Source organism: Artemia franciscana, chromosome 6 (assembly GCF_032884065.1).
Source record: "Artemia franciscana chromosome 6, ASM3288406v1, whole genome shotgun sequence".
NCBI lineage: Eukaryota > Metazoa > Arthropoda > Branchiopoda > Anostraca > Artemiidae > Artemia > Artemia franciscana.
In genome coordinates, this window is record NC_088868.1 from 35706818 (window position 1) to 35733980 (window position 27163).

The 27163-nt window shown below is 34.6% G+C and overlaps 1 protein-coding gene across 1 annotated transcript; it reads right to left on the minus strand.

Moving 5' to 3' along the window:
* Window positions 1–2913: 2913 nt before the first annotated feature.
* LOC136028360 (uncharacterized) lies at window positions 2914–23813 on the minus strand. Its single transcript, XM_065706146.1, has 3 exons — window positions 23670–23813; window positions 7756–7985; window positions 2914–3591 (listed from the first exon to the last, which is right to left on the minus strand). The coding sequence occupies exons 1-3, from the start codon at window positions 23671–23673 to the stop codon at window positions 2959–2961; spliced, it is 867 nt and encodes a 288-aa protein (XP_065562218.1). The 5' UTR covers window positions 23674–23813; the 3' UTR covers window positions 2914–2958.
* Between the last annotated feature and the right edge of the window lie 3350 nt (window positions 23814–27163).

Below are 27163 nucleotides of genomic sequence, written 5' to 3' on the forward strand. Positions count from 1 at the left end.
ATTAATATGCAAATTTCATTTTAATAATTTATGTGTGGAGAGCCAAAATCAAACATGCATTAATTCAAAAACGTTCAGAAATTACATAAAAAAAAACTAGTTTTTTTTAACTGAAAGTAAGGAGCGACATTAAAACTTAAAACGAACAGAAATTACTCCGTATATGAAATGGGTTGTCCCCTCCGCAATCCCTCGCTCTTTACGCTAAAGTTTGACTCTTTGCCACAATTCTGCTTTTTAATACAATTAAAAGCTTTAGCGTAAAGAGCGAGGGATTGCGGAGGGGACAACCCATTTCATATACGGAGTAATTTCTGTTCGTTTTAAGTTTTAATGTCGCTCCTTACTTTCAGTTAAAAAAAACTAGTTTTTTTTTATGTAATTACTTAAAGAGGGCACTAAAACTTTTAGATTTCGTTCGAATGAGCCCTCTCCCCATATTCTATTTGGTTGTACTGTTGGGTCGATACGATCATCCCTGAAAAAAAAAAACATATTCGCGATCCTTCTTCTAGCAAAAAATGATGGTGAGATTTTAAGATTCTTCGGATTTTAAAGGGTGTTTTCCCCTTTTTTGAAAATAAGACCAATTTTCTCAGGCTCGTAGCCTTTGATTGGTAATACCAAACTTAATGAAATTTATATATTTGAATCAGCATAATACGCCAATTTCTTTGATATATCTATGGGCATAAAAAATGTATTTTTAGAATTGTGTTACTATTGAGCCGTGTCGCTCTTTACTTACAGTTCGTTACCACAAACTATTTTATAGGCGTTAAAGTTGAGGAGCAAGGGTTTGGAAATACCAGAATGAGGATTTTAAAGACTTCCCTAACTTTTAGACTAAAGTGCTTAGATCCTCTTTTACCTTATGGGTTACATAACTTATCTCATGGAGGCAGATATTCAAAGATTCCCACTACTTCTAAGGATCACCGTCTAAAGCCCAAAGTGTATCAGACTTTAGATTTCCCAATTTCAGTTCTTCCTCTTATCACAAGATTGAATTGCAGACAAATAGTTTTAAACAGAAGCAAAATGGTGGATAATGATAATTCTTAATGGCAATTTGTATCAGGTATATCAATATATCAGGAGCAGAAACTCTAAAAACGGAATTTTAATACCAATAGTTACATAAAAAATATCGCATTTTAATACTGATTTTAGATATATATGTTTCATCAAATTTAGTCTTACCCATCAAAAGTTACGAGCCTGAGGAAATTTCCCTCATTTTAGACAATAGGGGGAAACACTCCCCAAAAGTAATAAAATCTTAACGAAAATCACACCGTCGGATTCAGCGTGTCAGAGAACACTATTGTAAAAGTTTCAAGCTCCTATCTACAAAATGTGAAATTTTGTATTTTTTGCCAGAAGCCAGATCACGGATGCGTGTTTATTTGTTTTTTTTTCTTTTCCCCAGGGGTGATCAAACCGACCCAGGGGTCCTAGAATGTCGCAGTGGGCTCATTCTGACGGAAATTAATAGCTCTAGTACCCATTTTAAGTGACCAAAATATTGGAGGGCATCTAGGCCCCCTCCCATGCTAATTTTTTTCCAAAGTCATCAGATAAAAATTTTGAAACTATCATTTTGTTCAACATAACCGAAAAACCTAGTAACTATGTCTTTGGGGGTGACTTAATCCCCCACAGTCCCCAGGAGAGGGGTTGCAAGTTACAAACTTTGACCATTGTTTGCATACAGTACTGGTTATTGGGAAATGTGAACACGTTTTAAGGGGGATTTTTTCATGGTTAGGGGGTCAGAGGGAGGGGGTTACGTGGGAGGATCTTCCCATAGAGGAATTTACCATGAGGGAAGAGAATTTACACGAAGGGGGTGCAGAGCAAGGTATTGACGAGGGGGCGAACCCCCTCATATACGTAATAAAAATACACAAGTATAGAATATAGCTATGTACGTTAATTCGTAAGTTACGTATATTTATTTCTAATAAAAACGTTCGTAAAAAATAAAAAGTTCTAGTTGTCTTATTAAGTAACCAACAATTGAAGGGCAACTAGGCCTCCTCCCCAACCCTTTTTATCAAATTCGTCCGATCAAAATTATGAGAAAGGCATTTAGCCAAAAAAAAAAAAATGTAAATTTTGCTTTTAATTATTAATTCACGGTGAGCCAAAATCAAAACTTGCATTAAATCAAAAACGCTCAGAAATTACATAAACGAAAAACAAGTTTTAGCTGAAAGTAAGCAGCGACATTAAAACTTAAAACGAACAGAAATTATTCCGTATATGAAAGGGATTGTCCTCCCCTCATCGACACCTTGCTCTTAAGCTAAGGTTTTTTATTGTTTTAAAAAGCAGAGTCGTGAGAAAGAGTCAAACTTCAGCGCAAAGGGCGAGACGTCGAGGAGGGGACAAGCCCTTTCATATACGGAATAATTTCCGTTCGTTTTAAGTTTTAATGTCGCTCCTTACTTTCAGTTGAAAAAATTTAATTTTTTTAATTTTATTCGTGATCATTGATCAGCTCAAAGTTCTAAAACAGGCAACTCAGTACCTTTATTAAATGATGTATCATCATACACATTATGATCATAAACATATTATTGGGGAAAAATGAGAAAAACAAACAATTGAACTAGAAATTCTATTTATATTGAATTTAAGAAGTGGAGTTTTTGGTCTCTAATATATTCTGCTTCAAACTTTTCATATCAATCGTTTCCACTTTAAATTAAGGATTAGAAAATTATTTCAGCTCTGTATATGAGACAGCTTTTTGAAAGGGATTGACTGAATTAATTCTGCTGAAGTGTAGTTTGAAACTATTTGATCAAAATGCATTTAATCACTCTTCCTCCTATTTTGTTTAGCTAACCCTATGAATTTTACTCTGAAACATTTTTATAACTCTAAAATTCATACATTCTACTATTTCTTAAAGAATATTTTATTATTGGCTATTTTTCAAGCACCAAATTACAAAGAGGGGTAATTTAATAACACATTTTCGACAACCCTATCGATATATTGTTGTAAGGTGCTATTTTGAGGCTCATTAGGTGGAGTCGGAGGACGACTGAACCTTGTTCCAAAATTTCCTTGGGTAACATAAAATCCCCTAGATGGATATCCACTTGGGTATCCTGGTAAAAATGAAGGATTTATTCGAGGTTGGGCATTATTAGTAGCTCGGAACTGGTAACGGTTAGTGTTTGGTATTGACTCGGTTACTGGCGACCAGCTGTATGATGAAGATTCACCAGTAGTATTTGGCTGATTAAATACTCCTTCGACTTCAATGGGTCGACGACGTCGATATTGACCTTCATGTTGACTTATTCTTCTTTCCAAGTGTTGGTGGGGAACATATGATCCATTAAAAGCATATCCACTAGGGTATCTTAGTGAATAAGAGGCCTCAATTTGAGGTTCGACGTAATTAGATGTCGTTGGTAACTCACGATGGGTAGTGGTTTGATTTTGGTGGTTGTTGGTTGCTGATGACCCGTAATAGGAATTATTTGACGAAGAATCGCCAGTAGTAGTTTGTTGACTTAATAGGATCGTTCTTTGATGATATTCCTGAGCCCTCATGAACCAATATTCAACCTGAAATGAAAAAGAAAACTGTAAAAATGTCTTTGTAATAACTTAAGTCAAGTAAAATTTGTGTAATAAAAATCTAAAATATTTATTGGTGGTGAAAAGTTGCAAAAACAACAAATTTTATTCTAACGTGCGACAGAAACAGTTGAGAAAAAATACAAAGGCATTCCTAAGCAGGGAAAATAGGACGATAGGATATTTAAATTGCTGACTCTCAAATGTATTAGGTTTACAACCGTGTTTCAAGAAAAATATTAATCGATATTAGATCCTTTTGAAATTTGAATGATGGTGAGACCAAAAAAAATTTTTCTGGCTTTCTCGTAAAATACAGTAGATGAAGGTTGAAAGCAGATCATTACTGTTTGGAATAATGACATTTTCTATTGACTTAAGAAATGATCGATAACAGAAAAGAGTTCAAACATGGGAAATCCTCTAATTGAGAAGGGGGATGATTGACAAGGTGTCCAAGGAACAAATTAGTGATCCTCGGCCTTGCATAGGTTCTGTCCAGCGCAAAAGTGTTGTTCAATTTATTTATTTGTTTATGTTTGTGGATTAATAAACTTATATCTTATTATAACTTATTACTTTATAACTTACAGTGCCAATCCTAAATCATCACGTTTCACAGTGATACAATGTATTTAAAATCCAATATTTCAAATCAATATAATGCAGGTGTGGGTAAACCCCACTTCAAATTCCTGTAAGATTTATCCTAGGGAGTAACCCCCATTTCGAGATTCAGAGATTTAGCTATGATTTGAATTTAATCAACAACCTAATTAATCAAAATAAATTTGTATGGTATTAAAATGAAAGCGAATCTCTCTATAATTACCAGCCTCCCTATTATCATCCTTTTTTATAGAGGGTTTCAATTTGACATTTCTTAAATCGCTGGGTAGCTCTTGTTTTTTTCAAGAATCATATTCATATTTTTCAGTATCTTGTCTCTATCAACACAATCATCATATACGTAGAAAAAATCATTTGCAATAATATCAATACCTGGTACCTTATTATTTTTGAATCTTTTTAGTACTGTCACTAACTCGTCTTCTAAAAAATATTTCTTCACATCCAAAGTGTCACAAACTTGTTCATCTGTTTTTATATTGTTTTTCTGTTACTCTATCACGTTTATCACATTCAAAACATGCCCCGCCCATCTCCCTTTAACTTTTTCCTGATTATCATTAATCCTAACCGATTCCTATCTTGAACTGAGACAAGTCGAGATTGACTATTCCTTCACAATTTATTAAAATGCTAGTACAATATTTTACTATTGAGCCTCCTAGCTGTGTCTTCCAGGCCTTCGGCGATTTTATCAATGGCTTCTACTAGATACTTTTGTGATTTATGTTTCAATATTGTATTCCTATCTTTCTTTGTATTCCTTCTATTTTCATATTATCTATCACTTTCTTTTTCAGGCCCCTCCTCTTCTCTATTAACTTAATTAAGAATAAAAAATCTAGTCCCAAAAAAGATTCTAAAAATGGTTTATTTTTCTATATTTTGTCAATATATTAGCTAAAGATTCTCGATTTGGGCAAGTAATTTTGTGACATGTTTCAAAAGATTACAAAAACTTCAGAATAGAGCTGTAAAATTATTATCGAAATTTTATGGTTCTGATGAGGCTCCTGCTCATGAGCATTTTAAAAAGAATAAGTTAATGGATGTATCCCAAATTCGAGATTACCAAGTCGTGATTTCCTCGTATAAATATTTGAATCGCCTGGTCACCCCTGCTTTTGAAAGTCTTTTTACTTTTAATAGAGACCGTCATGATCATAATACAAGAAAAGCTAATAACTTAACTAATGAGTTTAAAAGTACCACACGGGCATCTTTTGTGATTCGCTGTTATGGTCCCCATGTTTGGAATAATTTACCCGAGGATGTGAAAAATGTGATTAGTCTTCCGGCTTTCATGTCATGGGCAAAAAAGCTTCTTTTATCTCGTGAGTGATTTTGATGTGAGGCCCGTTCCAGGTTGTCATTCAATTCAAGCATTTCCCTGATTTATTTTGTTGTTAATTTTTTTCTGTCTCCTTCTTGTCTCTTTCTGTTTTTTCCTTTCTTCCTTCATCAGCTAAGTTTCTTTTGTATTGAGGAGCGTGATATGAACGTGGTTTTAATTAGCTGAGGGTGATAACCTCGCTTGCCCTTCCAAGCTTATTGCCTTTCTTGGCTGACAAATGGTGAATAGTGTGAGTTTTCTTTTTCCAGTAAATGGATATCTCCTATTTTTAGGCGTAGATGCGATCGGGGTATATACTGCTATAATCGATATGCTTCATTTCTTAGTCAATAAACGAGTGACTAGCATTCTATTATTAATAGCTTAAGTGCTAAACATCACTTGACCGCTTCCTTATTCATCATGAATCCGAATCCCTTCCTTTATACCTTATCCTTTTTAGTATATAAATTTTCTATCAACTAATTTTCTAACCTAGAAGGTGACTTCTAATAATTTGATTTCAAATATTTCTAATAATGATCTATGTGATTTCTAATATTTTCTGAGACTTCTAATAATTTGAAGCAAAACATTAATACGACATTTGTTTTTTAATTTCAAACATTCCAAGTTGAAAATATTGTATTCTTTAAATCATTTAGATTATTATGGCCTTGGGAAATGTAATGATCCTACAGCCAGTGCAGGACGGGCATTAGTGTACTTTCGCAAGTGTAAGTGAAGTGCTTAAGCTAGCTGGCTACAGGATAGGATGTGAGTTTCTGAGACTACTAATAATTTGAAGCGTCTAGAATCTTTAATTAAAAACATTAATACGATAGTTGTTGTTTCATTTCAAACATTCCAAGTTGAAAATCTTTTATTCTTTAAATCATTTAGATTATTATGGCCTTGGGAAATGTAATGATCCTACAGCCAGTGCAGGACGGGCATTAGTGTACTTTCGCAAGTGTAAGTGAAGTGCTTAAGCTAGCTGGCTACAGGATAGGATGTGAGTTTCTGAGACTACTAATAATTTGAAGCGTCTAGAATCTTTAATTAAAAACATTAATACGATAGTTGTTGTTTAATTTCAAACATTCCAAGTTGAAAATCTTCTATTCTTTAAATCATTTAAATTGTTATGGACTTGGAAAAGTAATGATCCCACAGCCAGTTCAGGACGGGCATTTGTGTGCTTTCGCAAGTGTAAGCGAAGTGCTCAAGCCAGCTTAAAAGCGGACAGCAAAAAGTCCCTGTGTCCCTCAGACAATGTAGGCTTTACGCTGTACTGGGCCCATCTTTTAGGTCACAACATGGTTTTCCCCACTCGACAACGCTCCTCTGTAAATAAAAGTAAAAATCCTGAACAGACAACCTCGAGCCGTTTACGTCTGACTCATTATATAATATTGCATACAAGTATAATACTATCACAAAAGGGTTGTCCATAATGGAGAACTTTGCTAAGAAGAGGTTTTTCACTCCATCCAAAAGCTAAGAAAACCAAAAAAATCAAAGAGGAATTATCCATTAATCAGTGTCCAGTGCAAATGCTGTGTCGTTTACTAAGCTATAATTTTTTTGAGGGGCGCCACATCCCAAGGACACCCTAAAATGCTGTTAACAGTTACAGTTTTAGAGCAGATTGGAAAACCAATTAAATGTCCACTCTGATGCCACTATTAAGTCAAGCAAGTAGGATTTTCCTATCAAGTATAGGGACAAGGACAGGTACTTATAGCGGAGTAGAGACCCAAAACCATTTCATAACACCGGTAGAGTTCCACCTTTTTACACTCAGCTTATCCTCTTTAAGACATTTGGCAGTGTAAACAGTGGCAGTTTCCCTAATAATTCAAAAAAAAAATTATAAGTAGCTCATACTCCTTGACTTTCCGAATAGAAACCCCTATTAACCTCCCCCCCCCCAAACACACCATAAGATTTCTAGAGATAAGTGGCTGCGTTAAACTATTCATGACGATTCATGAGTCTGCACTTCCACAAGTCTACAGATAAGATTTTTCCAATTTGGCTAGAATAAAAGTTAGAAAGGCTGATGACGCTAAGACAAAATATTTAACAATTTACAAAATACGAACTAAATAAACTAAAATTGGTAAAACATGTACAAAAGCATAATTGAAACAACTAAAATAAACACATCTTCTGATCCTGCTTACCTGGAGCATGGATAAGCCGGATTCTCGCCACAATTGTTTTTTTTCAACCTCTGTTGGATAGGGATGATGTCTATGTCTATAAAACCACCGTTTTAAAACTTCTACTCCTTTTTTTGACAAGCCTTGTAAAAAACAAAGCTTTTGAATTTCCTGTTGATATTCCTCAAAGTTGTATTGTAAATATAATCCATCTGAATTATTTGGAAAGAAGCGCTCCACATTAAAGTAATCTAAAAGATTGAAAAATATCAAAAAGTGTTTTACCTAAATTTGATTGAAACTCATATGTTCAAAATATGAAAATTTTCTATTTTTTGCTTGAGAGAAAATGCCAAGAAACACTCTTAACATAGAAGATTAGGATAGCAATGATTTTGTTGCGATAGATGAGCTTCGAAGATATCGAGTGTAAACCCCATATTTTGCTTGATGCGTCTAATACCTATGAAAACAATTTTCGGTTGTCTTTGACTTTTGAAAAAATTCGTTCATGGGTCTCTGATATTTTAAAATCTCATTCACTTGTCTCTGAATTCTGAAAAAAAAATGTTAGCATGTTTCTAACCTTAAAGTAAATTCGTTTTGCAAGTTTTTTACTTTGAAAAAAATCCTCTTCACCTGCTCCTTACTTTTGAGAAAATCCATTCATGCGTCACATACTTATAACAATCCTTTTCACCTCTCTCTAAACTATGAAAAAATTACATTTGCAAAGTTCTTAACTTTTTGATGCAGTCAGGTTTTCCCGGCTCTGATTTACGAATAAAGCCTATTGAACTGTCTCTCACTTTAAAAAATTCCATTCATGTGTCCCTGACTTTTGAAACTTTCAGTCACGTATCTCTAACTTTTCAACAAAATTCTGTTTGCATATTTTTCTGAATTTCTCAAAATAGATCTGGTTCACAGGTTTCTGACCTTAAAAAATCTTGTTCACTTGTCTCTGCCTTTTGAAATTCTAAGCTCTGTAAATTAAAATCCCTTTCTCCTGTGTCGCACTTTTGAGAAATCCCGTTCATGTGTCTGTTTATTTTGAAAACTCTGTTTATCTGTCTTTGGCGTTTGAAATAATAGTCTATTTGATGTTTCTAACTTTTCAAAAAATTGGACTCAATTGTATCTGACTTTGGAAAAATCCCTTTCAACGGTCTCTGACTTTTGAAAAACCTAATTCCTGCCTCTTTGACTTGAAAACTCCGTTCATGTTTCTCTGACTTTTGAAAAAAAATTACGTTTCCTTGTTTGTAAATTTTGGAAAAAAACCCAACTCGCATGTTTTTGACCATGGAAAAATCCCATTAACCTGTTTCCAACTTTTAGAAAAGTTTTGATTACGTGTCTCTGACTTGAAAATCCTCTCCAAATGTCTCTAATTTTTGAAAATAATTCTGTTTCCATGCCTAAAATTTTAGGAGAAAATTCGGCTTGCATTTTCTTACTTTTTGAAAAATCCTGTTCTCCTTTAAGAAAATCTTGTTCATGTGTCACTGAATTAAAGAAAAAGTTCTGCGACAACTAGCTGTGTTTTTTTTAGTGTTTTATTTAACGTGAACTGCTATTACAAAATAAAACATGTCAAAATTGTTGAGAAATTCTGTTGTCTTGAAAAAAATGTCCCAAAAACAAAATTACAACAATATAACACAAAGGAACATTTTTAATGAAGCAGTGTCATATACAATATTATATATTGTTAATATCATTAAACAACTTTAGAAGTTTTAGAATCTGCTCCATAAATAATTAATCATGTCCTCTCTTTATATGGCAATGACGATTCTCTTTACAATATTATTTATTCCATACTGAGTCATACAATGTTTTTATCGCAGTTTCATGCAGTAGGTCTTTGTGAGTTTTGTTGTTGTCACTTTTGGGCTCAAAGACTGAATATATTGGTGCAAAATCAACTTAAATATCAACATCTATATGCTAGCATTTATCGCACGGTAGCTCTAGACTATATTTTTACAGATTGTCTGCATGGTGTACTATGATTGTCTGCAGGAAAGGATTGTCTGCAGACACAGATTGTCTGCAGGAAAGGTTTCACCTTTCCTGCATGGTGTACCAATCCTAGGATCACTAATCAAGCCTTAGGGGAGATTACTCGCAACATAGTGTACCAATACGGCATTTTCGGCAGTTTTATACTAGCATGGTGTACCAACATTGAATTTCATAGGGACCCGGACAATTTTTATCTGACCTTTCAATGTAAGACTATAATCTGGCTAGGAAAGATAATTTATTATCTCTGGGTATTGAAACGGACCGATTCCTTATCATATTTTCAATCTTAGAGGCTTAATTTCAAATTTTTATGGGCTCTTTTCCACATGAAGTACCTATAATGAATAATGGGAGGTGTTTTATATCGAGGGGTAGCAAGGGGTTAAGAAAAGGAGACAAAATATGCCTGTATTGTATACTTATGTTTAATTTTTGACCATGTTTTCAAGGGGTTACTGGATATAGGGCAAGTCTATCTTAGGCCACTTCACTAGCTTTTTAGAAAGTTATTCACCACAATTAATGCCAATTTTGAATTTCCTAGGGACCCAAACAATTTTTGCATATACCATTCTAATACAATAGTCAGTGTGGCATGCATTACATGTTTATTCAAACATGTAAATACCCACCCATCGTCTAGAAAACTGGAAAAGTAATCATTCGAATATTTAGATGTTTAGTTATTCCAACACTCTCAAATTCGGACAATGGGAAATTTGGACCATTGAAATTCTTATGTTTAAATTCTTTACCTTTCCGTGGGTAATTGGTGTCTAAAGCTTATTGTTTGAGATGTTTTTGCTGTATTTCTTGGACTGATTTGTCTAAAATTTTGAATCAAGATGGTTACTTGGCTATTTAAGATTTTTCAAACTTAGATTTTTTATCGTTTCGAGATTGTGTGATGTCTGAAGCTTATTATTTGAAATGTTTACTTTCTTATTTCTTGGTTTGAATTGTTTTTAATTATTAATTAGGATGGTTACCTCGGTTTTCAGATTTAGATTTCCTAGCCTTTGTTTCTTGTTTGTTGTCGAAAGCTTATTACTTGAGTTGTTTACTTGGATATGTCATAGTTTGAGTTGTGTGACACTCGTGACTTTCTCCTTTCTGACCTATGTTTCTTTCTGTTTCATAGATACATGTTCTTTAAAATTTATTGTGAAAATTTTCATTTAAAGTATGAGACACTTTCAAGAAAGCTTGACTTAGAAACTGTAGTTGAAAGTTAAAAAAAAACACATTTATTTAGAAAAAACAAACGCTTAGTTTTTAAAAAACAAAAGTGAAAAACTAATTTCTAATATAACAAACAAAACAACTTTTGAAAAAAAAACATAAAAAGGTAAACGCTTCGTTTGTTTACATAAAAAAAGGAACACAAATTTCTTAAAAAAAAAAAACCATTTTACCACCAGAATGGTTGAAATCATGCAATTCTTAAAGAAACTTGACAAGAATTTTCAAGCGTTTGAGACATATTTATTTCGATTTTTCCCTGTGTCGTGTACTTGTTCTTGGAACGGCAATCAATCTCCGCGAGAGGCCACTCGCCAAATGGTATACATTGTATACATTGTATATCTATGCATTGTTTTTAAGGGGTTACTACCCTCTCTATACTAATATTGAATTTCTTAGGGACGGAGACATTTGTTATCTGATCTTTTTCCCTAAACATTAATCTAGCAGGGAAAGATAATTTATTATATCATGGTATTGAAACAGACACATTTCTATCAGATTATAAGGGGGGGGGGTACTCGAGACATGGTTTACTTGTCCTAGGACTTAATGTTGGCTTTTCATGGATTTCTCGCCATACAGGGTACTTATAATGAATTATAGGAGTGGTTTTATATTTTGGAGTATCTTTACCATTACCTTTGAGTTATAGTTGTTTGACTTTTTGACTATTTTGAACAGAATGGCTGTCTCAAAATTTGGTTATCACAAGTTGCCATTTCAAAAGGTTTGAAGGGAGGGGACTGGCTGGTCTTCAATTACTTTTAACTCTTAAAAGGGATCTAAAACACTCAATGACTTCCCTCCAAAATTTATTAGAACATATGTTCTATAAGAACCTTATATATTAACAATAGTCAACTAGCATAACTCATAGCCCTGACTTATTTCAAAAAAGTCATCATAGGAGAAAAAACCTCTTTTTGATCTAGCAATCTTTTGTTCCTGTTGTTCTTCTTTTTTCTTGATATTATTCAAAATCATTGCTGTTGAAGTTCATGCCTTTCGCTTCTCACTTGGATGGAGACTTACGAGTGTATGGCGACCACATACCCTTTTTAAACCATTCGCCCTTTGCTGAGATTTTAATTGTTCGTCAACAGCAATTCCTGAAGATCTACTGTTTTCCCAAAGACTCTCCTTAAAATTTTCACCCGAGACCCAGTCCTGTAGTGTTGAAGCAGTAAAATTTGTTGCAGCTAGTACAATTTATTTCTTGACAACCCTTGGTAAAGAGCAAAAAAACCCAGAAAAATAACTACCAAGACCATAGCCAGACATTGTAGTACGCCACATGTAATTGTCCAATCCATGACTTATTTGACGAGGACTCAGAGCAGCAACATAACAATTAATGTCGGGACGAACGAATGAAATTCTTCATCTGTAGATCTTAATGAGTCGAAAATAGCACGTAATGACAAACAGACCCTTTGTTAAAGCTAAGAGATCTGCGAGCTAAGTTCTTAGTGTTAACTGACAGAGTTTCAAATATGAAGTATTTATGGGAACATATTGGGGATCTTTTATATAGAGCGGTAAACGCTGTCTTCTATACCTTTTCTCTTTTGAATACGTAGAAGGGGAACATTGGAATCACATACTCTGGTGGGTTCCACAAATCAGTTGTAGATAAATATACAACTGTCAGAGGAGAAACTGAGTGCATGGTCTGCATAGATAAACCCACTAAAATATTAAGATTTAATCTTAGGATTTTGAAAACCATTGACCTCGCGTTAGTCGTCACTGAGGGAAAACATTTTATTCTCAACTGAATTGGTAATATAAATTCTCCTCTGCTCCATTGAATGTGTGAATGTGAAACTACCGTCTTTTCAACTAGCAATTTTGTTGTTGACAACTCAACACAGCTCATGCATGTTGTTGTATTCCTTGTAGGGTATGATGGCAAAGAGGTAATAGTTAGAAATCAAATTTGTCACCTAATCATTGTCGGGTGTTGATGGTCATTCAAAGGGTCTTACTTTAATCTTATATACCAGCACCTATTTTAGATCATCATATGTAATCTCGATAATACAATCGACAAGAGGAACTTCAAATCTACCCTCAAGTTGAAAGGTGGGGGAGAATTTAGTAAAAAAAAATCAGTGATTTTTTCAAATTGTCGGAGAAGGGATCAGAAATAATGGTCTTAATTGTCATATAGAAACCCTAGGATAGAGAAGACATAGGAGAGGGAATCGGAAATGTTGGTCATAATTGTCACATAGACGTCCTTAGGAGTTGAAATTGCTCTGCATATTTTCAGCAACTATCCAAGAATCAAATTCAGAGTTACACCCAAAAACTAAAACTGCTTCTTACCTTCCCGCGTTCAAATTTCAACATTTTTCCAATTTGATAAAAGCCATTATATTTAACGTTTTGCAATTTATAGTCTTTTAATCGTCCCAAAATACTCATCATCTTTGTTATTTCGTGGTAAATAGGTCACGGATATAGTATTTATCAGTTTTGACACTTTAAAAAACTCAGTGGACAATACGTAATTCAATTTTTTAAAAATGTTTCTTGTATGATTGATTCGAACCATATCTCCCAGAGAGAATTTGTATTTGAATGGAACGACAGAGAATGTGCACAGAAAATGTCAAGTGTATAATTGCTGTGACGAACTTCGAGAGGACTAGGATTGGACATGGAGTGATAAGGACGCTGATTGTAAAGTCGAATTATTTTATCCAAGTCATGAATAAAGGAAGTAGTATATTTAAGTGTACAGTAGCTGAAAAATGAAAAGACAAATGGATCTATTCAATCGCTCGTTCAATGCAAGTCTTAATGGGACTATGACTATGATAAAACTCAGATCATATTTTAGTAGAATTTTCTTTACAAACGGATTGATAAATTCTCCTCCTTGATCTATCTGAATTTTTCTATAAGAATATCGGTCGAGTAGTGTTTCTATAGCAACTCCAATCTCCTCTCTACGTTTACATTTCAATTGAATAGCATTGTAGTAGTGACTAAAAATACTAATTGCAAATAGAGTGTACTTATAGGATTTATTATGTTGGCGGTGCATCTCACCCAAAGTCATAAGCTTGTATAATTTGTAGGGGACGAAAGACCTTAGTTTCTCAATATTAATCACTGTGAAGTCTACGATCTCAATGAAGAGTGTAGCTGGGTTCATTTTGTAGGTATTCTTTTACTAAATTCTGTTGGAAATTGAAGCAAGAGCAAGTGTGATGGGTGCACTTAGGCTTCCTACCTCACAAAAATTTGCATTTACGTTTCAGAGTCTCATCCACATCACAATCAAATATATTACTAGTCACATGTAGCTTTTCCGATGTGTTTTGATTAAGGTCAATTACAATGTGCCCATATGGCTTGTTTGTAGCCTGACTGTAAGCTGAAAGCAGAAATTTAGAATGGTCTGGATATACATGTTTGTTTAAAGTTATGGGGTAACTCGAGTCACGAACAGCTTTGTACATGATGCAATGAGTAGAGTTCAGTGCAAGAGTTCGGATACATTTAATCTGATGAAAGAGGTTGTATAGGGCAATGGCAAAAGAAATTTTTTCAAGATGAAAATGGTCTGTGGACAATTGAATCATTTCCTTAGACCGTTGCTCTATCGATTCGGTTGAATCATCAATAATAAGCCAAGAGTTTGGTTCAATTGAATTTAATATAACATTCAATATCTTTATAAATTCAACTTAAGATTCAATAAATCTCTATACAATCATCCGGCTCTTGACAAACACTATAGCAATAATATGCATTTTGTATTGATGTTTGATGGTTCCCTGCAAACAGTATTTTAATCTGATTTCAAACTATTTTCATCAAAAGTGTTATCTTCCCCCTCACTGATGGTCCACAGAGAAAAGTGCTTAAGGGTGTTATAAACCTATACATAATTTATGTTTCTCTCCCTCTCTGAGCACCGCTATTCAATAAAAATAACAGCTGAGTTAAAATCAAATGGTTTACTATATCAACACTTAACTGGTCGGGTGGGGTAAAAAATTACCCCTCGTACTGTTGTTTTGAGATTTCTCAATAATCCTTAGGGCTACGCCATCGTGGTTCCGTGTAATCTTCAAACACCCAATGGAGAATCTTTGATGAGTCATTCGACCTACTGCGTCCATTCACATACGAGGTTAGGGGGTCTGGGATGGTTTTTAACCCCACTCGACCACTTTCGTAACAAAAAAATGAAAACTGTCAGAGTCAAACATTTTGGAAAACAGTTGTTAGAGAGTTTGAATGGCTAACATTCGATAGAGAGACTTTGGTTGCACTACTTCCATCATTTATTTATACCAGGTCTTGCAGCCTTTTTAGTAGTAAATTTAGTATTTCTCCTGTTCCAAAAGTATTTCTTGCCAAGAAGTTAAATATTTTTACCCTCCTTTGCCTTTCCCTTTCATTCCTTACTTTTCTTGGAAGTAAAGATGAGTAGCCACAAGAAACTAACTGAGGAAGAAGTAATGGAGCTTCTTAAAAGATAAGAAGAGGTAACAGATTAAGATTAAGGTTGCGATAGGGATCCTCATTTTCAGTTTGAAGAGGACTTCGAAGGAGATGCCATAGAAGGCGAAACTTACAAAGAAGAAGTTCTAGAAACTAGTCCTCTAGATGCAATGAAACCCCAGACCCCGAGTACGTTGGACGAAGATGACGTTCCTCTTGCAACGTGATAGAAGAAGCCCATAGGTGTGTTCATCGGTAGAGACGTTTTCAGAATCACCAACGTCAAGCTTGTTTAGCTCCTATCAGAAATCTGTTTAGTGCTTTGATTACAGAATACAGCAATAGCCTCAACCCGTCTGAGTATTTGACAATCAACGAAATGCTCGTTCCCTTCAGGGGTCAATGTGTGTTCAGAATGTCCGGACTGAACGGACTGAAATTACGGACTAAAAATACAGTGTCTGACTGATGCATACGCCTACTACTTATCCAATACCTTCTAACATTGTAGCAAAGCCACCGAGATGCTAGACAGACAGTCGATGTCCATTCCTACCCACACCAATTTGACTCTGGCTCTGCCGGTCTTGAACATAAACAGAAACATAACAGCGGAAAACTGGTACTCCTCGATTGAGTTGTTTGACGAGCTGAACAGAATACTACCTACGTTGTAACTCTCAGAAAGAACAAGCGTGAGCTCCCAGCAGTGTTTCTTTCGTAGAGGGATCGTGGTCCTGATTCCTCAATCTTTGGCTTTGTCCAGAGGAAGACCATTGTGTCGTACGCGCCTAAGAAGACCAAATCAGTAGCTTTTACCTATTCAATGCACAGCACAAACAAATTAGATGCAAACTCAGGCAAGCCGGAAGGGTCGAGTTTTAAAACGTAAATAAATCTGGTGTTGACAGTTTAGATCAAAATGTGCCCACTACATTACCAGCCGTCGCTGTCCGCGCTGGCCACTTGTAATCTTCTTTTCAATGCTCGATATTGCAGGCGTAAACATAGGAGTACTTGTCAACACAACAAGAAGTCAAGAAAAGGTGATCCAGCGCTAGCAAATCCTCCCACAGTTGGGACTATCCCTTACGAAGCCTTATTTGATAGTTAAAGTATCTATCAACAACCTTCCTCGAAGAGTTCAAATTTAGTTTTCAATATTGCTGGAGTGGAGTCTACAGGTAGTTCAGACACTGAACTTTCGCATTTTTGGCAGCAAAAATTAGTTCTATAGTCTTTATCCTCATTCAGCTAACCGGAAGACGACTAGGGTCTGCAGTATCTGTAAAAAGGGGTGCTGCAAGGACCAACGCAACGAAGTTTGCCCACAGTGTATCTAGATGATTTATCTTTATGTTAAGTCAATTGTATTTTATTGTATTTGCTTAAACATAATTACAAGTTGCTATCTGAAATAATTTTTATTTACAAGTGTTTTTAGTTATGGGGTAAATATATATCCCACCTGACCAGTTACCTAAAAAAAAAATACCCGACCAGTTAAGGGTCAAATGTATTTTCATGTATTACAACAACAGTTTCTTCGAATGCAAATTTTAAATTAACAAGTGCAACATATCTATACGCACAGAAAAACATTAAAAAAAGTTATGCTTGCTTTATGAAAGAATAACTGAATTAAAATCATTTTTTTTCAAAAAATTAGATTAAACAACAACTTATGAATGTACAGAGAAACAAACCTACATTAAAAAAGGTAGACTTTGATAATAAAATATAACAAAATATTCGCTCTAAGTCATTTTTTGTCACGGAGACCGGCACCCTCAGACCTTCCAGCCTGATGCCGTGGTGGAGCCCCTCTTTCTCCCCAAGGTTTGGAAAACTTTTAAAGACGTTTACTGACACTGAGACTATCTCTGTGGTGAACACGCTCGTCTCTAACCTAAGTTAAGTAGTTCTCGTGGTGGAGGGTCCTTACATTATCTCTGCAAATATGAACCTTATCAAAAATGGAACTCATGGCATTCTTTTCAGCTTTTAATATAAAAGTTTTATAATTGAACGAGCAAATTGTCAATAATTTCAACCGTGGAACTGTATTTTTGACAATACAGTTCCCGTATGTGTCCTTACCGAAATTCTTTAGTACTAAGTCCGTAGACACTCCTTTGCAACGTTTATTGATCCCCTCGTTGTGTGTCAGAATAAAGCACACAATCGGACTCAAAAAGATACCCCGGGAAATCATGTCACTTCCCGTTTCTGATTTAAAAAAAATAAAAGCTGATTTGAATCCTGTCGTTTGAGCAGCTCTGTATAGACTTCCCTGTCCCAGTTAGTATAGTTGGGAGTGATGATCTTACCATTAGCCAATTCATTATGTAGGTTCTGTGTTTTAACTTTCAAAAGTAGAAAATCTCTTTCTCCATAATAGACCTCTACTCGTCCCTCCTCCGACAACTGTACCCTAGCACAATTGTAGTTAAATTCCAGTATGAGCGTTTTTGGAACTTCCAAGATGGCACTACCCACATTAACATTTTTGTTCGATACAATATTTTTGTATATTCAATAGTACCATGTCTGGGTCAATGACCGTAAAAAAAGTGCAATTGGGGTTGGTAATAATTCAAGTATATTTTACAACATCACGATCCTATCACGAATAATTTCAGCCTTTTCACCAAAGGCCAAAGCCATTGGGGGGGAGGGGGGTCATCAATCTATCTTAATCGCCACATGGTGGAGCTTAGTGAGACATTGCTGAGAGATAGAACAAATTCATATCAAGGTTTACTGCACCTGACTGTTCCCCCTTCTTCACTCCAAGTGAATCAGTTTCCGAGATACGATCCCCATAAAAAACTTACCCATCCCTCATTGACATATCGACGAACAAGTGCTGATAATGTCAGTAATGAGTCCAATTTTTCGGGCTAATTAATAAGATGAGCTCCATTGCTATATGAGAAGTGGAAAAAAAGTATCCCCGATCAAGACCAAATTGCTTGTAAATTTCGTCCGTGTTTTTACACACAATGTCCAACAGGGCTGAACACATCACTTGAAAAATGCAACATGCTATAGTTAGTTCCATTTTTACACCCTCCCTTTGCCCACATCTTTTATGCAAACTTATATTCATCAGGAGTGCACCTACAATGGCGCAGATTGTAATGATACTAAAACGATCTGTTTCTCACCTCTTATATAAATTCTCAAGGTCAAAGACATCTATACACAATCTAATTTCCTTTATGAGAGTTGAAGGGGGTGTTTAACTTTACAGATTTAATGCTGAAAATAATTGCGTGGACATTTTGATACTTTACTGAAACTTTGATGGTGAAAAATATTTAGTTGAAACTGTGAATATTGAAAAACGAAATTTTGTCGATAAAAACGAGCGGAAATTAATTTAAAAACTTCCCTATAAGAGATTTTTGAAAGAATAGTAAAGAGCGATATTTACATTCAGATGATCAGAACTGAATTCCCATAGTAATTCCCATAGTATTCCCATAGTAATTCCCATAGTAAAATAATAAATTCCTATAGTAAAAAATCTCAGAACCACTAGAAATTACTATTAAAGAATAAATGAAACCCAAAACAAACATAAATTAAACAAACAGTCATTATAGGCAAATATACAAAAGATAACCCAACCACAATATTTCGAGTGGGAGTGTATATAGATTTATATGACTATTATATTTATATGACTAAAGTTTTATATGACTAATTTCTTTTGTTGTTAGATTAGGCACTTTTTGCGTTGAATTCTGTTTTTTGTGCGTGTTTATAACTCGTACTGTTGTTAATTTCCTTGCTTGTTTGTTATTTATTTATATTTTTGTGTGTATATGGCCCGTGGGTTTTTGAAATACACTTATCTATCTATACAAAAGATATAATAAATGAATGAATAAATCTTGAATATTCAAGTCAAACTTAAAATGACTAAAAATTACTTCAAATAAGAGTTTGGCTAGCCCCCCCTTCCCTAACTGTAAAATTATAAAACCTACTGCGTCATTGCGCTTTCCTGAAAACCAATTATATTACAAATATTCCTTTTGTAGTCATTACAACATTAAAAAAAGAATGAAAGTTACAGTAAAATAAAAAATATTGAGCTGCCATGTTTTCAACAATGATTATTAGCATAAGTCAAAAATTTAGTTTAATTTTACTGGTTCCTTCTTAGGCCTATTAAAGACACATATAGCCTTCAATACATTTACAAATGACGTTTCAGGCATTGGACTTGTACAGCCAGGGAAGGGGACAGCAGCCAAACTCTTCTTTGTAGTAATATTTGTTCGTTTTAAATTTGATTTGAATATTCAAGACTTATCTATCAATTTATATTAGCGCTTTTTTAAGGTATTTTTGCTACTAAAAATAAATAATAAATGCAATTACTTACCTTTCATCTCCCCCTCCTCTACCTAAGATATCCTAAATGTGCCACGGCTATAGGTATTTTTTTAAAATAAAATTTTGTTAAAAATTACTAAACTAAGAATAAAAAAAACATCTACGCAGAAATTTAGGATAGCTTTCACATGTAAAAACTATAAATTTAAGCATTTGTTCAAGTCAGTCCCAGAAGTTGTTCTTTGTCTAGTTAAATTATTCACTTCTCACAACCACCCCTGCTCCTCAGAAAATCCCCCATCTAACACTACTACAGATCTCCAAGTCATTGTGAATGAAACTGACCTATAAAAACAGGCAGCCAATAAGGGAAGAAAAAGTTTTTCTTGCCCTTTATGTACATGGAAAATTGAAAAGTGAGAAACTGAAAACCAAAAACATGAAAATTCGTAATTTTACAATAAGATTTAATAACCTGGCATTTTTCTACGAAGACGGTTGCATTTTCAAGCTTTTGTCTACCCTCAGGTTTTGAGTGGCACTGAATGTGCCACTGCTATAGGTATTTACTGACAAAAAATTCCAATAGAAACTACTATACTAATAATAATAATAAAAAAAATACATATAAATAGAAATGTTGGATAGCTTTCATATATAAAAACTATAGATGTATCTGTGCAAATCAGTCTTAGGAGTTGTTCTTAGTCCAAATTAAATTATTTACATTTCAACCACCCCCCCCCTATCCTCGTACAATCACGCATCTACTGCTATTAAAGATCCCAAAGAATAAAATGGACCATTGAAGACAAGGAGCCAATAGGACGGTAGAGAAATTTTTTAGCACTTTATGTGTACGATTAAATAAAAAAAACTATTAAATAAAAAATTATGAGAAAGCCATTGAGCCAAAAAAAAAAAAATATGCAAATTTCGTTTTGATTATTCCTCTGCGGAGAGCCAAAATCAAAACATGCATTTGATTCAAAAACTTTCAGAAATTAAATAAAAAAAACAAGTTTTTTTTACTGAAAGTAAGGAGCGACATTAAAACTTAAAACGCACAGAAATTACTTCGTATATGAAAGAGGCTGCTTCCTCATCAACGCCCCACTCTTTACGCTAAAGTTTGACTCTTTCTCTCAATTCTTCTTTTTAAAACAGTAAAAAACTTTAGCGTAAAGAGCGGGGCGTTGATGAGGAAGCAGCCTCTTTCATATACGAAGTAATTTCTGTGCGTTTTAAGTTTTAATGTCGCTCCTTACTTTCAGTTAAAAAAACTTGTTTTTTTTATTTAATTTCTGAAAGTTTTTGAATCAAATGCATGTTTTGATTTTGGCTCTCCGCAGAGGAATAATCAAAACGAAATTTGCATATTTTTTTTTTTTTTTTTTGGCTCAATGGCTTTCTCATAATTTTGATCGAATGATTTTGAGAAAAAAAGAGCGGGGGACGAAGCCTAGTTGCCCCCCGATTTTTTGGTTAATTAAAAAGGCAACTAGAACTTTTAATTTTTTTCGAATCTTTTTATTGGTAAAAGATTTACGTAACTTATAAATTAGCTTACGTAAAGAACTTTTGTATTCTCATGTTTTTATTACATATATGAGGGGATTCGCCCCATCGTCAGTACCTCGCTCTTTACACTAAAGCTTAAATTTTATCCCAATTCATTAAGAATGACCCCCTGAATCACAAAAGCCGTAGAATAAGTAGTTGAAATTACTGAAAATACTTTAGCGTAAAGAGCGAGGTATTAGAAGGAGGTGAGCCCCTCATATGGGTAATAATTTCTGTTTGTTTTAAGTTTTATTGCTGTTCCTTACTTCCAGCTGAAAAAGCTTTTTCACTTTTATTTTTTAATTGTTTTTTTTTTAAATAATGCTAGTAAATCCTGCTCTCCCTTCATGGAAATTTTCTTCTCCCATTACAAATTCTCGAAGGAAAGTTCCCCCAGCATATCCCCCTCTTCTCAACCCCTCCCCCAAACCAAAAAAATCCTCCTGAAAACGCCTGTATACTTCCCAATAACCATTACTATATGTAAGCACAGGTCAAAGTTTGTAGCTTGTTGCCCCTCCCACGGGGACTGTGGGGGAGTAAGTCGTCCCCAAAGACATAGATATAAGGTTTTTCGACTACGTTGAATAAAATGGCTATCTCAGAATTTTGATCCGTTGACTTTGAGAAAATAATTAGCGTGGGAGGGGGCCTAGGTACCCTCCAATTTTTTTGGTCACTTAAAAAGGGCGCTAGAACTTTTCATTTCCGTTAGAATGAGCCCTCTTGCAACATTCTAGGGCAACTGGGTCGATACGATTACCCCTGGGAAAAAGAAAAAAACAAAACAAAAAAACAAATAAACACGCATCCGTGATCTGCCTTCTGGCAAAAAATGCAAAATTCCACATTTTTGTAGATAGGAGCTCGAAACTTCTACAGTAGGGTTCTCCGATACGCTGAATCTGATGGTGTGATTTTCGTTAAGATTCTATGACTTTTAGGGGGTGTTTCCCCCTATTTTCTAAAATAACGCAAATTTTCTCAGGCTCGTAACTTTTGATGGGTAAGACTAAACTTGATGAAACTTATATATTTAAAACCAACATTAAAATACGATTCTTTTGATGTAACTATTGGTACATTTTCTAGAGTTTTGGTTACTATTGAGCCGGGTCGCTCCTTACTACAGATCATTACCACGAACTGTTTGAAAAACGAGAAATTGAAAATCGAAAATCGAAAACTTGAATACGGTTAAATAACGTCGTATCTTTCTGCACAAAAAAGCTACATCTTCAAACTTTTGTCTAAACCTCAATGTTGAGTGTAGATTTCCCTCTCCGTGAAAGATTTATGAGAACATGAGCGTAACTTGCGGGAATGAAAACTCCCATTATGTTGTGGAGATGTTTACTTAATTTGGATGTTTACATTTTACTTCATGTAAAAATTCATATAAATTCATATAGATTCCATATATACTTCACTAAAATTTCATATAAATTTCACTCTGCTTCTGCAATTATTGGTGTCCCAAAGTTAATTTTGATTTAAAAAGCTATGTTTGATGAAACTGTAGCCCTTCTCGCATTGAGGTCAACCATATAAATTCTATTAAAAAGAATAGAAATTAAATGAAATTCTTTTTTAATCTTCTTTTTGTGATTTTTTTAAATGAAACTAAAGAGGATTTTTTCGTTTTATTTTTTTTTTTTCGTTATCTGCTCTACAGCAGGTAGATACAAATCATTTTCTTTTTAAGGGATGAGACAAGAAACATACACAGGGGGCATACCTAAACTAATTCCAAGCGAAGTTTTTTTTTTTTGTCCGCATCAAAAATTCCTGTATAGTTCCTGGGTGGGACCATTGCCAAAAGATGAAATGTGTACACAGGATAGGGACACGGAGGCTGGAGCAGGCATACACAAGAGCTCGATCATGCTCCTCCCAGAAATCTTGAAATATTCTTATTAATTTTTTAAGTTGTTTTTTCAATATTAATTTTTGAATTTCTGCATAATTCTTTCCTTATTTCAGATTTCTGCCCCTTCCTGTAATGAATTTATATGTACGTACCTGCTAAAGTCATATATAAACGTCTTTTTTTTCAAGGATCTCTTAATGTAAATAATATTTATTAAGTCATCTTGAGATTCCTACATCGTTGTTACTTTTTATTACGGACTTTTCAACCATTTATAGAATATGTTGGTATTGCATTCATTATAGGATTGAGATAAAAGTTCTTGAAAAAGGGGTCTTTAACTGATAATTACCAAAGGTACCAGTAATGCGTAACAGTTTTTGCAAAAACAGGGTAAAAAACTTACTCATTGTTGAATGCGAGTATATCCAATCCACTTTAAAAACGCCTGAGCTTAACTGAGCAGATTATGTGAAAAGAAGCGATAAACTGTCCTACCGAATTATGTCTCTAGAGACACAAGCCTGGTTTGAATTAAAAGTTACTTTTCACCATTATTATAATACCAACGATGATTATCCACTGTGAAAATTTTTCGGCTATCTCCGTACACAAAGATTTCATTTAATGATTGCATCAACTTGGCGTGCAATCAGAAGGAGGAGAGGGCTTTGGTGCATTTTTTCTTTCTGATATATTTTAAACTTCTCAGCCCCAAAAAGGTTGGACCCCCCCCCAAAAAAAAAATTGAATACATCCATTCGTTTCTGGTCTATATGGCCAAGAATTAAGGGACATGAAGTGAGTATCAAAGACAATTTCTGGGAGAGGGAGGGGGGGGTTGAAATTGCCACTCTTTCCAGTTTTAATTAGGAAAAATCATTGAGATTAACTTCAGAAGGATTTGAAAAGCATAAATACTACCCCAAATGCTAAAATTGACATAAAAAGATGGACTATATATATATAATATATATATATATTATATATATATATATAATACATTACCCGGTACCCGGGTACATTACCCGGTGGGCTAACGTACGTGCCTCGTAGGGGTTATATAGAGGTCACAGGGGTTATATATATATATATATATATATATATATATATATATATATATATATATATATATATATATATATATATATATATATATATATATATATCTGTATATTTATATATGTTTCGGCATTAAAATAGATCCTTTGAAGCATCTGACCCCTCCAAAGTTTGCACTACCACCCTTCTCATAAAAACTTTATATCTTAACAATAGGCATTTTTCTTAGCTTACAGCTCTTGCCCCGGGGGCTATATAGGGGGTTCTCAAACTCGGAGGCATGGTTATTCTACCTTTGGACTATTTTCAACGAAGTGGGTATCTTAGAATTATGATGGGATACGTCTGGGTAAACAGGGGGGGTGAAATCTGTGAGGATTTTCCGGGGGGTAAATTTGGGCCTATATGCTAAAATAGTGTGTCCGTAATATCTAAAAATGCTGAAAAAATCGAGCCGAAACTTCCATGGACTCTTTGGGATTGAAGTGGGTCAAATTTGGATTTGCAGGAAGGTCCAGAAGTGAACCTGAAAACACTCTGGGCGTCCAGGCAATCAATGGTATGTCCATATACTATGGGAATGAATGGAACAGGGGGATTTACTGTTTTATAGTAGAGATAGGGAGTGGTTAAATACGTTAAGTTTTCAATCCACCTCAATGTGTTTGCGTCTTTGCCCCTATTGTAATTACTATCTTGTTTTGTCCTAGTAGTGAGACACATGGAAAGACACTTTGGGGTACCAGGTTATAAAAATGGTGAATATTATGCAATAGTTAAAAAATCGCTTGAGATATCATATCGATACTTTATATAATTGTAATGTGGTTGGGTAACTTGACCCAAAATCTTGGTAGGGAATAGGAGAGTAGAAAAGAGGAATTATAAGTTTATTTCTCTAACGCATGTCTTTGCATTATACGTTTTTAGAGTACTTATAGAAGAGAAAGCAAGGACACTTTATATTTTTTGTTTAGAAACAGAGAATATACTGGTCAGCAAAATGTTTCTCCAACATGCAGACCAGATGCACCAAATTTGTGTCATTAATTGTTGAACCGTTATTATGTGTATATGTGTTGAAATGCAAATCGGAATTTGTATTAGGAAAGGAACAGACGAAATGATGGAAATTTAATGAACTAGAAGTGGCGTGAAGAATCTCCAAACCATAAGAATATTAAAACTATAACAATCTCCAACCAAAGTGCCTGATGGTACTTGGAATGTAAAGATCCACAATCTTAGAATGCGCATAAGGTTCAGAAATTTGTGCTTCATCTGTCCCCAGGGACCATGATACATATCCCAGAACTTTCAATACCATCAGTGAAAAAAATCTGCTTATGTTCTACTGTTTCTGCTATGTACTGCTTAAATCACTAAATAAAATTAAACGAAAGTTTTTTTTATTCAAAACAAGGTAAAGAGTAAAATTAGCAATTAAAACAAACAGGAATTATTCCGCATAATAGAGACTGTCCCCTCCTCAGCCCCTTTCTAAATTGGAACGCTGTAAGCGAATATGTTTTAGGACACGAGAAAACTGTAATATGCAGAGCGTGGTAGGGGCTGAGGAGTGGGGCAGCCCTGTCATATACAGAATAACTTCTGCTCATCTCAGTTATATTCAGAACCAATTTTATCAACAGGCTAGGAATTTGGTGGTTTCTAAAGAAATATGTTTCATGAATCATGTCCAGTTTGTTGTTCATTAGAAACGCCCGCATTCGCATTAGCGTAGGTACGCTTGGGCTAAAATTCTACATACTTATATTGCGTCTATTAGGACCATAGAAACACCAAATTGATTTTCTGAATCAAATTTTTTCAAGGAAATCCACGAAATTTTCACGTTTAAACACATTATATACATATTATTATTTGTTTGAAAACACTTCATACAAAAAAAGAAATACATAATTCGTATAAGGCCTTTATACGTTAAGTGGAAGCTATATGACAGACATTCAAAAGGCCCTATTTTTTCTCACTGTCCAGGTTGATTTTCATTGACTCGCTCACAGGTTTGGTGTCGCATGTCTTCTAACCGTGTGTTTCTTTGCTTTTCATTTTCATTTTTGACACGCCGCCGCTTTTCTTCTAATTGCTTGTGTCTTTGCTCTTCATTTCCGTTTTTGACTTTCATGCTCGGTGTCCCATGTCTTTTAACTGCGTGTTTGGTTGTTCTTCCTTTCTTTTTTGACACGCTCTAATTACCGTTTTCGCATAACTTCTAACTGCCCGTGTCTTTGCTCTTTATTTTCATTTTTGACACGTTTTTGGATTTTGACAGCTTCAGACAATTTACCAATGGCATTTGCTTTGGCTGTCCGTATTATTTTTGTCCCAATTGACGGTCCAGGCCACATCTTGTTACGTTTGATAGTTCAGGTAATGGTTCCAAAGAATAAGCATTTATAGTAAGTGCAACTGTCGTTTTTTATGCCTTCCAACAGACATTACGTTATATAAATAATTGTTGCGTTGAAAACTCAAAAATCTTATTCGTGCTCTGCATGGCATCATAATATTAAAATGTTTACATGATGGCATAAGAAGTGCTAATAGGATGTGCTAACATTGTGCATGACGTCATTTCCAAAAACCAAAATTAACGATATTTATCAGACTTCTGACCTATCTAGATTGTAACAAAAAGATTCAATCGGGCCCAGAACCTGTTTGATCTAGGCCTGCCTGAAAAATCAGGACAAAAAAGTTAAACTTTAGCGTAAAGAGCAGGGTTTGAGGAAGGGGCCTTTTTTGTACACAAGGAAATCTGTTCGTTTTAAGTTTTAATGTTGCTCTTTATTTTCACTTGAAAGAACATGTTTT

Coding starts and splice junctions, on each gene's coding strand:
- LOC136028360 (XM_065706146.1), bottom strand. Junction 3,592..7,755: donor CCGGCTTATCCATGCTCCAG/GTAAGCAGGATC, acceptor TTTTCATTTCAG/GTTGAATATTGGTTCATGAG.